Source organism: Neolamprologus multifasciatus, chromosome 22 (assembly GCF_963576455.1).
Source record: "Neolamprologus multifasciatus chromosome 22, fNeoMul1.2, whole genome shotgun sequence".
NCBI classification, from domain to species: domain Eukaryota; kingdom Metazoa; phylum Chordata; class Actinopteri; order Cichliformes; family Cichlidae; genus Neolamprologus; species Neolamprologus multifasciatus.
The window spans coordinates 28,120,729-28,136,820 of NC_140459.1; the positions used below are offsets into that span (position 1 = coordinate 28,120,729).

Below are 16,092 nucleotides of genomic sequence, written 5' to 3' on the forward strand. Positions count from 1 at the left end.
TCATAGTTTAAACCCCTTGTTTTGCACAACGTCTGCAGCTAAACACCCCAATAGCTTCTGTAATAGCTTTATCCCGGTCGGACTGGGCAGATAAGGGTTGCTTAAATACCACATTACAAATTTTCACAATATTACAATACAGTTATAGCAAATGACAAATACCTTGTACAGCTGGTAGACTAACCAGGCAGATAGCTCGCTGAACTCTTTAGCGTGATTATTAAACGTGGGCTCACAGCCTATATTATCACGCCCAAAACCTTGCGATAATAGCGGTGTAACAAAACTTGTTCTTTGTGACAAGATAAACATGTCTCCTATACAAGATAAACACACCTTTACAATATTGTCCACAGAAATGTAAAAGCAAGAACATTTTAACTGCTGGAACCATGTATTAAACTTCTTTATACATAAGACATTTCCTTTACACTTACACTGTGTCATGAAAATGGTGGAGAACATTTGCCCCGAGAAGAAGCAAGAATTTCCGAGTGTTTGCTTGGCACGCAACACTGTATTCGCTCTAAAGCTCTGTACCACCGACAGTTTCAGCAGTTTCTGCATGACATCCAGGCTGAATATGGTGATGTAATTTATTACAATGATGTGAGGTGGCTAAGTCGGGGGTCTGCACTCCAGCAATTTTTCTCTCTTAGAGAGGAAATCAGACAGTTTTAGATGAGAAGGGACAACCAATGGAAGAACTGTCTGATCCTGTATGGCTGGCAAATCTGGCTTTTTTGGTTGACATCACGAAGTATCTGAATGCGCTGAATGTTAATCTTCAAGGAAAAGATGCAGTGGTGAGCCAACTATACGCTCACATCAAGGCCTTTGGAACCAAACTGTAACTTTTCCAAAGACATTTGTCCCTAACAGAGCCCTGTACAGCACACTTCCCGTCTTTGAAAGAGGTTATTGACAGTTTCCCAGTGGACATTAATGTCCAAATGAAGAGTTACGCAACAGCTATCGCATCTCTTTCTGTAGAATTTAACAAACGCTTTCAGGACTTTGCAGCTATTGAAAAAGACATGCTGCTTTTCTCATCTCCCCTCTCCGTGGACTCTGATGATGCTCCTCCGCAGCTTCAGCTAGAGCTCATTGAGCTGCAGTGTGACGATGAGTGCCGCGGAAAACACCGGCAGTGTTCTCTTGTTGACTTTTATCGGTAGCTAGACAAAGACAGGTTTCCTGAAGTGTGATCTCTTGCTAAGAAAATGCTGAGCTTATTTGGTTCCACATATTTGTGTGAGCAAACATTCTTTGTCATGAACTTAAACAAGAACCGATCGAGATCAAGGATGAGTGACTCCCACTTGCGGGATATTTTACGCGTCTCAACCACTGCCCTGAAACCAGACCTGATTGCTTTACTAAAATCTAGATCTCAGTATCACCCCTCTCATTAGTCCAGGGATGCCCAAATTCTGTACTGGAGAGCTGCTATGCATGTTTTAGTTCTTTCTGGTTTAGCACAGTTGAATCAAATGAAGAGCAGCCCTCCAGGAGAGACTGCATTACTCATTTGTTCCTGAACAGTAAAAAGCATAAAGCATGCTAATACAATCCACAAAAGGAAACGTATTTTGTTAAACTCTTAAGATTTGGTTTTAACTGTTGATGTTATGCTCTTAATTCATAGTTGAGTGTGTTGTGTACATATTGTGTAAATTTACAAATGTGTTTATTTCTTGCGGCAAGTGAACTTCCAGTTGTGTAATCTTCCAGTAGATGTGAAAAACTTGGCTTCCTCAAAGGTCTTGTAAAAGTCAACGGCAAAATTCACTTAAAAAAAAAACTTCATTGATAACAGAACACTTTTCATTACTTATAACTCCTGTTTAAATGTTCATTAGGCAAAGATATTGCAAACTCATGGAAATTTAGGGTATTCTATACAGTTTGTTCAATGTTGTCTGACTCTCCAGATATAAATGAAAGGCGGAATTGAGTTGTAAATGCTTGCCTGAGTGTCTTTTATTTAGGTACATTTCTATTTTAATGTAACTTTGTTATGGAAAAAAAAGTCAAAAGGAACCATTGGCCCCCAGGCATCTTCACTTTATCAGCTAAGGGCAGAGAGCTAGCCTCTGGGGAGGCCCTGGAGAAAGTAAGTGTCTCAAAAGTAGCCAGTTCATGAGAAACACCACAGGTTAATATGAAATTTTCTCCCTGCATGGAATGAATTGGCGAGAATTGTGCCCGAATGGGTGGCTGAGCTAGTGGGGACTGAGCTGAGGGGAGCTGAGCAGCTGATTGAACTGTAGGCTGTAGGTCAGCTGCCTGAACTGAAGGCTGTTGGGCAGCTGACTGAGCTACACCTTGAGCAGGTGATAAACAGTTCTCAGAATTGTCAGTCTTTACATTAGCAGTAGGGATGGGTACCGGTATCCGGTGCCATGATGGCACTGGTTCTGACATCGGTCTGGTAGCAACCAGACCGAAAAGCAGTGCACATTAGTGATGTTCGATTCGTGAATGAATCGTTCAATACTCGAGAATCACTTTACTGACTCGTGAATCATGATTCACAAGCCCAACTGACTCACTGACTCATCCCTGTTGTTGTTAGCAAACTAATTCCATTAGTAGAAATATATCTAGCTTATAATTAAAATTGTGTGTGGGGAAAACAACAGCCAGTTTCTTAACAAAAGCATTTCTGCTCTGAACTGGAAGAAAAAACCCTGAGTAGAAGCTCACATAAAGAAAATAGCTCCTCGGTTCACAGTAGCATCGCTCTGCTAACATGCTAACAGCACATTTGAGCTACTCACCCCCTCCCTTCCTGTGCTGAATTGTAAGCGTAAGCGAATCACTCAGGACTCGCTCACCCCCTCCCTCCTGTGCTGAATAATAGAGCGAACGAATCACTCACTCACTCACTCACTCACTCACTCACTCACTCACTCACTAACCCCCTCCCTCCTGTGCTGAATCGTAAACGTAAGCGAATCACTCAGGACTCGCTCACCCCCTCCCTCCTGTGCTGAATCATAGAGCGAACGAATCACTCACTCACTCACTAACCCCCTCCCTCCTGTGCTGAATCGTAAACTTAAGCGAATCACTCAGGACTCACTAACCCCCTCCCTCCTGTGCTGAATCGTAAGCGTAAGCGAATCACTCAGGACTCGCTCACCCCCTCCCTCCTGTGCTGAATCATAGAGCGAGCGAACGAATCACTGGGCCTTTCTCAATATGCGTACTTGTGCGTACTTGCGTTCTCGTGTACTCGTGTTACGTCATCAGTCGGAGACCAAGTACTGTTCCAATTCGAAGTACGCATCAAGCCGAGAACGCGAAAAAGTCCCGGATGTGTTCTCGCTCCGCCCGTTTTATCGAGCATGCATCGGTGGTGACTTGTGTGGACTTGGTACAGCTAAATATCCCAGAATGCATTTCGTCCAAAACTCAAACGCGGCAATGGCGGACGAGCGGGACTAAAAACTTTTAAATATTACTCTTTCTGGGTCACAAAATAAACTTTTAAGTTCTTTTCAAGCGAGAATGTAGTTGTGTAAACTTCAAATATCTGCTCGATTTATCAAGATATCATATATTTCCAAACGAGCTCCGACGTTTTCGGAGACGTCTGTGACCCGCCAGCTCCATAGCAGACAGCGAGGTCGAGGATTATTACAGCCGGCGAGAACAGCGGACTCCCGGCACATTGTTTTCAACCCCCCCGCGGTCTCTTCGCTACTCAGGTTAAACAAACCCCAAACCCCAGTAGCTGTCTAATGTATTGAGTGTCCACTAAAATAAAAATAAAAGCGTTCTAACATCTCACCTGCTTGTTTTTATTAAGGTATGTACACGTATGTGCATGTACACTATTTTTATTAATAGAGATTTCACTGCTGAGGTTAAACATGATATATAAGTCACTTAGATCACTTCTAAATGTTAATGTTTGGTTTATTTCAGTGTTTTATTTGTTCCTGAGTAAACCGGTTTGGCTGTGATTAAAGTTAAGCTTCATAACATATTACTCACAGTTAAATTAAGAGGGGACGGCAGTAAAAACTCCGGACCTGTGACATCATCAAGTACGCTGGTGTTCCAATTGTACAAATCGCGAGTAAGTGCTCGCGTTCTCGGTGAGTCCGTACTCCCGTGTGTTCTCGGCGAGTATGTACTCACCGAGAACGCGAGTACGTACTCACGTACTTGAGAATTAAGAAAGGGCCACTCACTCACTCACCCCCTCGCTCCTGGCTCACAGCTTTTTCTTCTTCTTGGCTGGCAACCAATGTTAAGGCGCATTACCGCCCCCTGGCTCACAGCTCAGGGGACATTTAGATGAGAAAATATATTTGACACATTTAAGGAAAATACTAATAAAATACAAATAAACAAAATAAATGTTTATTAAGCAATTTTGATAGGAAATTGCTTAATTTTAAAAATGTTTTTGCTCTTTTTTGCTCTATAAAATAGTTGTTTTTTTTTTAGACTCATTCATCTTAGCTGTGGGATTTACATAAAAAGAGAAACAAATTAAGTTTGAGTGAAAATGTACATTTTTTTGCACTCTCTGGTCAACTAACTCAGTGAATCAAATGACTCAAAAAACCCGATTCACTTTGCTGAGTGACTCATTAAAACTTGATTCAGTAAAAAGAATCAAATTTACCATCACTAGCGCACATTCCGGTGCTTTATTTCGGTGCTTTTTTTTCCTGAGATGTCGCACACTTTCAATTCCAGCCAATCATTTTACCTTTGCAAGCGTAGTAGGCGGGCCCAGGTACGTACGTTCTTTTAGAGCAGAGCTACAGATTAAAAACGCCCAAGGCGAAGCGGTCAAAAGTCTGGCTGTACTTCACAGCAAAAGATTCACCCTGCTCACCCCAAACCTTGGCATTTAACCCTAGAAATGAAGAAGCTTCTCGGATGAGAAGTGAAATGTTTTCAAGCAACTCAAAGAAATCAAAGACGCTTCCCCCCCCCAAGCTCCTTAGACTACAATGACCCGGATGATTGAGAACCTTCACAGACATATCTTAATAATTAATAACACAAATGTGCATACGTTTGATCCTTGAAGACACTTAGAAATAGATGCTGGTGCTATCTATCAAATAACTGAAATTGAATCAAACTGAATTGATTTCATGATTTTTTTTAGTGTTTCTGTGACAAAAGTCAGAAAGTTTGTATATTGTATGATTGGAATACTTAGAATCAGAACACTTTATTAATCCCTAAGGGAATTACACTATTGCGCACATTTGCTCCAAGACAATGCAGATATTTTGTTATTAGCAGGGATAATGTTAAAGACTAAATGTGTTTTGAACAAGAGATGTGATCTGAGGTTGCTTTATTCTTTTTTCTCAGCCCTTACAGGGGGAAAAACAAAACTTCACTGTCTACAATAAAACACTAGAACGTGTGTTTCAGACAATAACACCCTTTGCAGATGTTGAAGAACCTCGCCCTGATCGCTGCAGGAGATGTGCAGTGGTGGGGAATTCTGGAAATTTGAGAGGATCTCAGTATGGACCCCTGATTGATTTCCATGATATTGTGATAAGGTAATAATAATTTAACAGCATTTGTCCCGATTTGTGATTGAGGTGTGAGACAAACAACTACTGGTCCAAGTGCGTCAAAACAATGATTTCATTAAACACATGTGTGGAAAGATACAAAGCTCGATATTGTCAACCCAGATCTCCCGTCAAAACATACTTTCAGCATGGTTTTATTATGTCAGGGTTAACGCCCCTTCTCACGTTAGACAAAACATCACATGTATAGGTTATCATTAACGACAGTTCAACAAGTTTCCGTGTTTAACAGCATTTTTCCCTATATGGTTGTCTGGCTCCTCCAGATGCTTCCTGTAGGTCCCGGATCACTAGTTGCCAAGCAGAGACAAAGCAAGATGTCTTTCACCTTTACCTTAGAAATTATACTTCATGTCTATGTGTATGTAAGCATGTTAGGCATTCATTCACAGCATTCAAGTCATTTCATCAATATATCAGTTCAGACATAACGCTGAACGACGCTTTTAACCTTCATTAGACTGTATGCTTAACTCTATCATGAGCACAAATGCAATGTGTGTTAATAACATGATTGAAACTGTATATTTAATACATGGAATAAATGTTTAATCAAATGCCATTGCTCAAAGCTTAATAAAAGATAGAAAAGAATCAACATGATATAAAATGATATAAAATGATATAATTCCCACACATTATAACCATCATTACACAAAAACAAAACACTAAAGCTAATTTCAACAGCACTGTTCACTGACAAAACCTGAAAAGCCTAGATTCATGTCACAAAAAAATCTAAGTTTTGTTATGTTTTGTTATACATATAATGAGATGTTACAATGTGTCTAAAATGCTAAATATGTAAACTTATATATCCTTCTGTACTATTTAGAGTCAACCGTGGGAGAACCAAAGGTTTTGAAAGAGATGTTGGAACTAAAACAACTCATCATGTCATGTATCCAGAAAGTTCTACTAGATTGGACAACACCACTCATCTTTTGTTTTTTCCATTCAAAACACCTGACTTTTTGTGGCTTCTGAAGTCATTAATTCCAGGGTAGGCCAAACATGGTTTCTGTCTTCACTTTAATTATATTTCAATTTCTTTTAAAACTTATGTTGCTAGAAACTGTACTGCAACTGTACTGGAATGGCATTATGAAATTTCAGATTTTAATAGCTTTGCTACACAGTCTTAGCTAACTATAAGTAAAGGTGCAATCCAGGTTCGTCTGTTTGAACAAGCAAATTAAACAAGGTTCAAAATTTAGTTAAACCTTAAAGGTCTCAGATCGATGGTGTATATTTTGTTTGGCATTGAAATTACATATTTAAATTTTCTTTCCTGGCCCTTAAACTCATTTACACGGTGGCCCCGACGGGCCAAACGGACTGCAACTTAAGAAAACACCAGCAATGAGAAAAACGTTGCAAAAGCACACAAAACACAACGGAAATATGACCCCGCTGTGTCTGATATGTCAGACGGTGAATGGGTGTTCTCCAGCGCGCAGCGCTGGCTCTCTGTTTAGTGGGTTGCCCCTGTATCACGGGTCACCTGGCCAGAGCAGGTGCCCGCTCAGTGAGCTGACACCTCCCGTCTGTCCGTTAGTGTCTCATCAGGCCCACTCTGCTGGCCCCCTGTCCATAGACACCGCGGAGTGGTTGCTATGCCCTAGTGGTGAACCTTGGGTTGCCACTTGGGCCCTCAGTGGCCTGAGCCACCAGCACCTCCCCTGTCGTGTATGGTCCAGGTCATCTGCTCTACTCCTGGGACAGGCCCTGGGCCTCATCCTACCTCGGCCATCCTCTGAGTGGCCAAGCTGCTGTGACAGGCTCTCTCTCTCTCCCTGGCTCTGTGTCACTGCCTAGTGCCAGGCAGGGATCTGTTGTGACTTGACCTCTCCAGCTGGTGGCTCTGCCTTCCCTTCTGGGGCGTTATCCACATGTCGCGGGCTTCTGTCAAAGCGTTAGCCAGCTGCTGTGCTCGAGTGGCTTGGTAGGCTGTGTTGCCCCGGCGTTTTGCCCACGTTCGCTGGCTTACACGCCAGTCGCACCTCGATGCGGCGAGTGCCTTCTCCAGCCTAGTGTAGCCTGTTCTGTCTGGCGTTTTGCCCGCAGTGCGCGGTTCACACGGCCAGCAGGGCTCCTGTCGTTCCTCGATTGGGATGGCTTCTCGGCTCTGACCGCAGGTTAAGCCGTCGCCGCTGCTGCTACTGCTGCTGCTGCTACTGCTGCTGCTGCTACTGCTTCTGCTGCTTCTGCTGCAGCTGCAGGCTGTGTTTCCCTGGCGTATTGCCTGCGCTTTGCCAGTTTACGCGCCAGCTGGACCTCGCTGTGTCTGATGCTCAGCCAGCGAGTGTGTTGTGTTTCAGCCTGCGGTGCTGGCTGTACTCGAGTGTCTCGTCCTCGAGTTCACTCTTGTGGCTCCCCTGTCTATGGACAGCGCTCGGCAGCCACTTAGCCCTGGGGCGACCTGCAGGTTGGATCCCTGGCTTGGCCCTCCTGCCCAGCGGCTGCACTGCAGCCCGCCAGTCGGTCCTCGCTGTGTCTGATACGTCAGCCAGCGCATGTGTGTTCTCCAGCCTCCTTAGCCAGTCTCTGTCTGGCATGTAAGCTGCTGCGGCTGCAGGCTGTGTTCCCCTGGCACGTTGCCGCATTTGCCGACTTGCTGTGTCTGATGCCTCAGCCAGCGGGTGAGTGTTCCCCAGCCTGTGGCGCTGGCTCCCTGTCTGGCGTTGCCCGCTTCTTGCAGGCACCCAGTCGGGTCTCCTCTCAGCGGCTCGATGAGCTACGCTTCCTCTCCTCTCTCTGCTCCTGGGATTCCAGGTTCGGGCCCTGGGCTCCGAAGGCTCCAGCTGGGGATCCTTGGGGAGCGTATGCGTGGGCTGCCCGTGCTTCTGGCCTTTAGTCGCTCCAACCGCATGCCGCGGGTTGAGCTTGTCAGACCTTGCTGTGTCTGACATTTTGGCCAGTGAGTGAGAGGTCCCCAGCCTGCGATGCTGACTCCCGGTTGGTGCTTTGCCTGTGTGTCATGGACTTACATGGCCAGCACGGGGACGCCCAGTAGCTGAGACTTTGTGTCTGACCTCGAGTGTCTCATTGCAAGTTCACTCTTGAGGCTCCACTGTCTGCGGACATGCATGTAGTGACGGTGCTGGTGGTAGACCGTCGGGTCGTTGCCTTGCTCAGCCCTCCACTTACGCAGGCTAGGCTGCCAGACCCCCCCTCCCTGTCTGTCAACAGCTTGGGGTGGATTCAGCTTTGAGGATGGATGGGTCACAACCCAAGCTTGCTTGCTGGCTGTGTTCACCTGGCGTGTTGCCCGCTTCGCTGGTGTACACGCCAGTCGGACCTCGCTGTGGCGAGTGAGAGTTCTCCAGCTGCAGTACCGACTCTCTGTCGGGCATTGCCCACATGTCGTAGCCCTATGCGACCAGCGGGCTGTTACTTGGCGTTACTGCCTCTATTGTCTCTATTGGTGCGTTGCCACTGACTCCCGGCACCTTCACTCTTGGCGGTGCACTGTCTCCTCGCGGGGTGTCTTACAGAGTTACCCCGTACATATGGAACATGTAACGGTGTGGAGAGATAGTCTCGATATGCTAGAGAACGTACGGTTACAGTGTAACCTTGGTTCTCTCTCCACCGTGAAGCCACTCGGAGACGCGTTCCGATCAAACTATCACCGGTGTCACGTCCACACAGCTGTTTTATACGTAAGCTGTGGGGCGTAGCCGGGCGTGCCGGAGTGTCTTAAATAAATATCCACACGCCACGACCAAGGGGGGTGGTCTCTCACTAAGAGAACCAAGGTTACACAGTAACCGTACGTTCTTCATCGATTCTTCTACCAGGCTCATCTTACTTCATTTTTTCTGCATACAAAAATGCCTTGATTTCCTGAGGGTCATGAATTGAACATCTTGCATTGTCCCATTGTATGTGTGGTCAAGCCTTTGACAGAATGTTAGCTTCAAACCATGTTTCCCTAAAACAGGCACTGCATCTCCCCATTAAATCTGCTCTCTAGTTGCCGTTGGGACCATTGGGAGTAATTTAACTTACAGCTAAAGCAGTAATACTATTACTTTTAGCTGCATATCCACTTTCTTTAACAATTTTCAAATTTTTTAGTGGGCTAATAAACAGGAAATATTAAAACACAATTTTGAGACACCCCACTCCCCAAGAGCTGTTTGATATTAAAATATATTCCTATGATATATTCTGGTTTTTCACACAGCTAGCAGCAACTCTTTTTTTTTTTACATGGAAAAAAGGTAAATAAATTGTTTTATCAACAACTATTGTGATTCTTAAGTCTTAGGTAATTATTAGCATTTGTTTGTTAAACAATAATTTTTTAAACAAATTCAACAATATATTTTCTTTTCAACAGGGAAAAAGGTGCTCCAAACTCTAAAGAGATAGCTAACAAAGATTTGGTGAGTATTTTAGGTTTACTTTAACAAAACTGGCAAATGTTGATACCCAAGAAGTCCAATAATAACTTTATGCTACCATTAATTCAGGCATGCATGCTTACATAGACACACGCAGTCACTGTCCCCCATTTAGAAAGACAGAGGCGTCAGATGCTCTCACAAACCAATCCTGACATCAACGTCGTCATTTTGAATAAATTTAATTTTTTAAAATAAGAATTATGTATGCTCCCACTAAAAATCAAGAATGCTGGATACTGTTTGTCGCCAATTTGGACAGCCCAGCGGGTGCTCCCAATGCCTTTGGAGTAGGTGAAGCCAGAGGCTAGATATGCTTCATCACATTTTCCAGTAATGCTTCCCCCCCCGGCAATGGTTCTCCCTACCCTCAGCCTTTACTTTGTTGAAGTATTTGTTGTTTACTCTGTTCTGCAATGAGTATTGTTATTGTTTTCCACAGTTGCTCATACTTGACAATTATGTGCTCAGAAAGTCATGCATGTCACTGAACAAAGCCATGCCACTAATAGTGGCTTCTTTTAGCCACAGTGGTATTTTGTATATTAGTATATTGTGCATATACTTCATAAAAGAACAATTAATAAAACTCAGATTTAAAGATTTGTCTGATTCACAACAGGTGTCGATCCTTCATCCAGCTTTCATGAAATATGTCCATGATGTCTGGCTGAGAAAGAAGGCTGCTTATCCATCCACTGGCTTTCTTGCTGTGGTTCTCAGCTTATTAATGTGTGATGAGGTATGTTCACCTTACACAATCTACTTCTACATCATGCATCTGACTGACACTCATTGTAGACATACTCGAAGAAAAACTGATTAAGAAGCAATTTCACAAACTAATATATTCATGTAATGTAAATTATGAAAGTATATTTATGGTTAGTACTTAAAGTGCACCTTTGATTGTGTAGTTTTTAACACTTTGGACTGGCAAGTGAAAAGTTGCTGGTTTGATTCCAACTGGAGAAACATATTGTCGTTTGGGGTTGTGTCTGAAAGGGCATCCAACATAAGTTCTTCCCATTCAAACGTACAGAGCTACCCACTTGTGTCAAATAGGCAGCCAAAAATAATTTTATGCAACTCTCAGATAGCACTGTATACAAATGCCAAACGTTCAAACTGATCTAATACCAAGTAAAGACAGGACCAATGTTGGAGTCAAGGAGACTCAACTAATACATTGCACTTATAAATGAAGTGCCTTGAGGCGACTTTTGTTGTGATTTGGCGCTATATAAATATAATTGAATTGAATTGAATAAATGCAGTGTATTCATGGCCATGTAGGGCAGAATAGTGTGACGTGACCATTTGAACAGAACGTATCATAAACATATTACATTTGAACACATTCTAACAACACTTTATTTTGCTTTCTTCCCTGGAATATTTACCTATCTAGTTGGAACCCTAGCTTAAACCCTATGTCAAAATAAGGCTGTAAATGTGAGAATCAGATGCTCTTGTAAAATAGAATTTATATTTTATCTTAGGTAATACAGTTATTATTTGATTATAACTTTCCTTCCAATTTTATGTTATCCCTTCGCCTGTGTTTTCATGTTAACAGACTCACAGTACCTGTACTGCAGCAAGCCACTAGAGGGCAATTGTGGTATTTTAGGCTTCATATTTGTGAGGCTGTTAAACTATCCAGCACTGCCACATGCAGTGTTGTAGTTTATGGAGTTTATGGAAAAAGCACTTCTGAATATATTTCAAGCATGAAAAATGGTACTCTTGAAGCTCCTTAAGTGGAAGGTTGACGCAGCTTTAATGAAGAATGCTCTTGTAAATATGTATTCATATTGCCAACTTATAGAAATACTGTTTCTATACTGCTGTAACTGCTATGAAGCTGTAACTTTCACGAAATAATATATTCTGATGTGCCAGCAAAGCATGCCATCATATGTATTAATATCTTTATATTTTGTAGAGTTCAAGTTCAACTTGTGATAGGAATACTGTCCACAGTATACTGGTGCATTTACAATCTGAGTCGATTAGAGATGATGCCAGTGGCAGTGATAAAACAAAAAGGAGGATGGGGATTATTTAATACTAACATTTTCGTCAGTGGATCTCGGGATGTTAAAAGAGCTGTGGATGTCAGCTAATTTTTCATGGAGTTACAAACATGTTCACTCAGCTGGTGAACCTAAGAAATGTGTATTTAACAAACCAATAAGTAAAAAATGAGTTATCATTTATATAATATTTTAACATATTCTAATACTTTTCAAAGCAATGCAAAAATGTTGCATCTAGCTTTTGCCTGATTAATTCAGGGCTTGCTAGAAAAAACCCCCCCATAAAACTTAAATTTGACTGCAAGGAATTTTGGAAGAACGTCTAGGGAACAAACCAAAAATGATCTTTTCATTAGCTAGCAGGTGCTATGCATAGTCTTGCCATCAGATAACACAATGCTGCACGCATGCATACGAAAAACAACATATGTCTGCAGCCTGTGTCTAGATGTTTGTTAATCAGTTACTTGAAAAAAGTAATTAGTGACTAATTACTGATTGTCTCCAAAAAGTAATCCAATTACTTTACTGATTACTTATTTTCAAAAGTAATTAGCTACTTACTTACTTTTTGAAAACATGATACACAACATGAATACATAATAAAGCAATAGACCTTTCAGCCCAATTCTATTTTTTATGCATAATCCATCATATAAAATTGAATCAAATGGAAAGCCTCTTTTTAAGAATTGTTTTATTAGTTTTAATCTTTTAAACCTACTTTCTGCATATTACAGCATATAAAATAAAATAATGTTTTGTGTTTACATGCTTTCAAATGGATGCAAGTAAAACACAGCAGAAAAATAAATAAATAAAATCAAAGATTCAGCAGCACGGAGTCCTGTCACTCTTAAATCACCTGTTTAGCAGGAGTGGGGCGGGTGGAGGTTTCTCTGTCAATTTAACATTCCTGTGGCAGCGTGCTAGGTGCTTGCTCAGATTCTAGGTTTAATTTTTCGCTGAAGAAAGAAGTTTTCTTCCCACGCAGTGGGAAGAAAACGAGTGTACAGCGGACACTAATGTTTTTGTCACTTTTTACAGAATAAAACTTAAAGTAATGTAAGTATGTCCACACTTTAAACGCTACAAGGTCATAGTCTCTCCCACACTCCATATGATCTATTGTTCATCTACACATGTCTATTGCTGCCACGGGCGTCGCACATGCTTACGTCATTGTCATGAGACACTTTCACAAACAAAATCATGACAGTTTAGTAACGCAGTAACACAGCGTGCTTACAGGAAAGTAACAGTAATTTAATTACATTTTTGTAATAGTAATCCCTTACGTTACTCATTACTTGAAAAAAGTAGTTGGATAACGCAATACTGCCCATCTCTGTTGTTAATGCAACATAGATTGGAAGTGGAGATAAGGGGTGTGATGATGTGAGAGGATGATAGCAAATCAGAGGGGTTAAAGAACATTTGTAACCTTCCTCTTCTTTATGTCAGACTTAGGTCATAGGTCAACAAAAAAATTTTTTGTAATCATCAGAAAGCACAAAACACTTTTCTAAACCAGTTTTTCATGAACTTTTTGAATTATTAGTAATATTCATCTGCAATAGAATTGAATGCAGTTTTTTATTAAACGGCGGGCACCAATCAAGTAAATTTTCAGTGCGAAGTCAGATAGTCAAACACTGTGTCATAGATATAATGACCAGTGTCAGTCAGCTACCACTGTACTTCAAAAACGCTTTTAACTACAGACCGGCCCACCAGGTATTAAAGCCATAAAGCCTTTGAATGAAAACAAACACTGTTGTGACAGTTATATACACTGTCCTGTTGGTATATGTATGATTTCTATACATTTGACATCAGATAAAAACTTTAGTTGTAAGATTCAGATAATTATTTAATAAAAGCTAGACATTTTAAATGAGAATACAAAAGAAAAGTATTTCTTTGTGCCCCCCCCCTCCCCCCCTTTCCCTCTTAATGCCCTACCTGCCCCCCTGGCAAAACTTTGCTGGACCCACCCCGGCACAATTACCAGCTGTCAGCTACTTAGAAAAGGATCCTGGTGTTATTTGTCTCTCAGAAACAGTTAATAACTTCCCATCAGCTCATTCATGCCACCTTAAAGGTTAACCGGTTTCTCCATCACCTGTTCAGCTCTGATGATTCAGCAGGGATCTCTCCTGGTTTCATCTTCATGTTTCCTTCTCGCCACATATCCAAACCGATATCATGACCAGCTGCTTTTACGGCTGTGGCTCCAGCAAACATCAGCTGATACTAAGTAATATTAAATAAATTCTAACAACAGCTTATCACGCTGCTGTTTAGCGCGACATCGCTGGTTTCCTCTTTCTGGCGCAAAGTGGGAGATAAACAAACAAGAGAGACAGGACTTGCGTCAGAAAAGCCTATCAGCTGATCATTGATCAGTTTCATGATTGAAGTAGCTACAGGAGAGGGAGGGGGAGAGAATGAGAGAAGAAGAAGCAGCTGACAGAGTAAAGACAGAGTAACTCCAGCTTTGTGTCTTTTTCCATTCTAGCTGAAATCCGGGACAAACTGCGTTCCTTTTCAGCTCAATGCGAAACGTTTTCTCTGAATACGAGACGATTCAGTTTTTTACCGGACGGTTGGTAACTCTACTAACTAACCTTATGAACAAAATAAACTTCACTATCAGCCCAGCAGTATAGAAACTCCATCATGCTAGCTAGTACGCAGTACCAGTTATTGTAACTAACTGTAAAAAGTCAGCAAAACGAAAATAAACTACACCTAAACTTGGTTTATATCTGACCCAGATAGACTGCAGGTCATAACTTCTTACCTGAAGTTCAGTTCACTTGACACTCGGACCCTCATCCACCTGCTGGCCTCTGTGGAAACTCCACCATAGCCACCACCAACCAACAACTTACACATCGGCCAGCATCTGGCCAATCCACCACCTTTCATTGTTTATACCGTTACAAAAAAAAAAATCATCGGCCCATAAAAATGAAAAATCACCATCGGCCCACCAGGCAAATGCCCGGTATGCCCGATGGCTAGTCCAGCTATGCCTCAAGGCGCTTTTTCTGGAAAGAACTCAGAAGTGTGAGTGTAGGAAGTGTATTTTCATTGATATGCGACAGCCCAGTTTCTGGTAGGAATCAAGCAGATGCTGAACTCCTTCCTTGTATGTAGGAGACTTGTGGATGCCCACAAAGTTTTCGCAGAGCCACTTGAATGCCTCCCAAGCTTCAAACTCTGCTGTTGAGAGTTTTTTTGAAGCCTTCATTCTGCAAAACTGACTTGATCTGCGCACTTACAAATATCCCTTGCTTCATTTTTGCAGCACTTATGTTTGGAAACTTTTCAGCAAGGTACTGAAAATGTAGTGAGTTCGCTTTGCCCGTGGCTTTGACAAGATTCTTCATTAAGCTTCTTGATATGGAGAGGTGGCAAAAATATTTTATGCGGTTCAACCAGAGGCAGAAACTTGACATAGGCATCTAGTGGCTGCCAGTTACGCTTGACACAGTAGATTGACTGTCCACAGGCCCAGGAAACAGCAGTATTTGGTGATTCGCATTCCCAAAAGCTTGCATTCCCATCAACATACCAGTCACCTACAGATCACTACTGGTGAGTTTTATATGCAACTGTCTCAAGCAGTGTCTTCATGTTGTCATAGGACTCCTTTAGGTGAACAGAATGGGCAATCGGCACACTTGGTCTGGCATTTCCATTATGGAGTAGGACTGCCTTCAAGCTTTTTTGTGAAGAATCATTGCAGAGATGATTCAGCTCTTGTGTCTTGGAACATGCTCTTGTGACAAACTGCTGAAGAGTCCGTTGACGTCATGACAATACCACAGTGAGTCATCAGCAGTGAAGAATGCTGTCAAGTTATGACTTTGACCTCTTTACAGTAACATCCTTGGCAAGCAAATGCTTCAGCTTAAGCCTCAAAGGCAAGAAGTTCTGCTATGTCTTTTGACAGATTTAGATCATGAACGAGATTGTACAGCTCTGCTTGTGCAAAAGTCTCTGGTTCTAAATAGTCATCAGCAGTGTTGGGTAAGTTACTTT

At 42.1% G+C, this 16,092-nt stretch overlaps 2 protein-coding genes and 1 long non-coding RNA gene across 4 annotated transcripts in view; 2 read left to right on the forward strand and 1 right to left on the reverse strand.

Annotated features, from left to right (window-relative positions):
* The window catches only part of LOC146493661 (uncharacterized), a 534,640-nt gene that overhangs the window by 322,520 nt on the left and 196,028 nt on the right, over positions 1-16,092 (reverse strand). The gene's annotated exons all lie outside the window — the stretch shown is intronic.
* Positions 1-16,092, forward strand: part of LOC146493670 (CMP-N-acetylneuraminate-beta-galactosamide-alpha-2,3-sialyltransferase 1-like) — a 55,882-nt gene that overhangs the window by 23,433 nt on the left and 16,357 nt on the right. For both annotated transcript variants that reach the window (XM_085149048.1, XM_085149049.1), the window contains exons 3-6: positions 5,353-5,549; positions 6,421-6,588; positions 9,934-9,979; positions 10,620-10,739. In XM_085149048.1, coding sequence (XP_085005174.1) covers positions 5,353-5,549; positions 6,421-6,588; positions 9,934-9,979; positions 10,620-10,739 — 531 coding nt within the window. The remainder of the gene's footprint in view (positions 1-5,352; positions 5,550-6,420; positions 6,589-9,933; positions 9,980-10,619; positions 10,740-16,092) is intronic.
* LOC146493672 (CMP-N-acetylneuraminate-beta-galactosamide-alpha-2,3-sialyltransferase 1-like) overlaps positions 6,474-16,092 on the forward strand; it is a 96,583-nt gene continuing 86,964 nt past the window's right edge. Inside the window, exon 1 of the mRNA XM_085149045.1 lies at positions 6,474-6,588. The gene's annotated coding sequence lies outside the window, so the exon portion shown is untranslated. The remainder of the gene's footprint in view (positions 6,589-16,092) is intronic.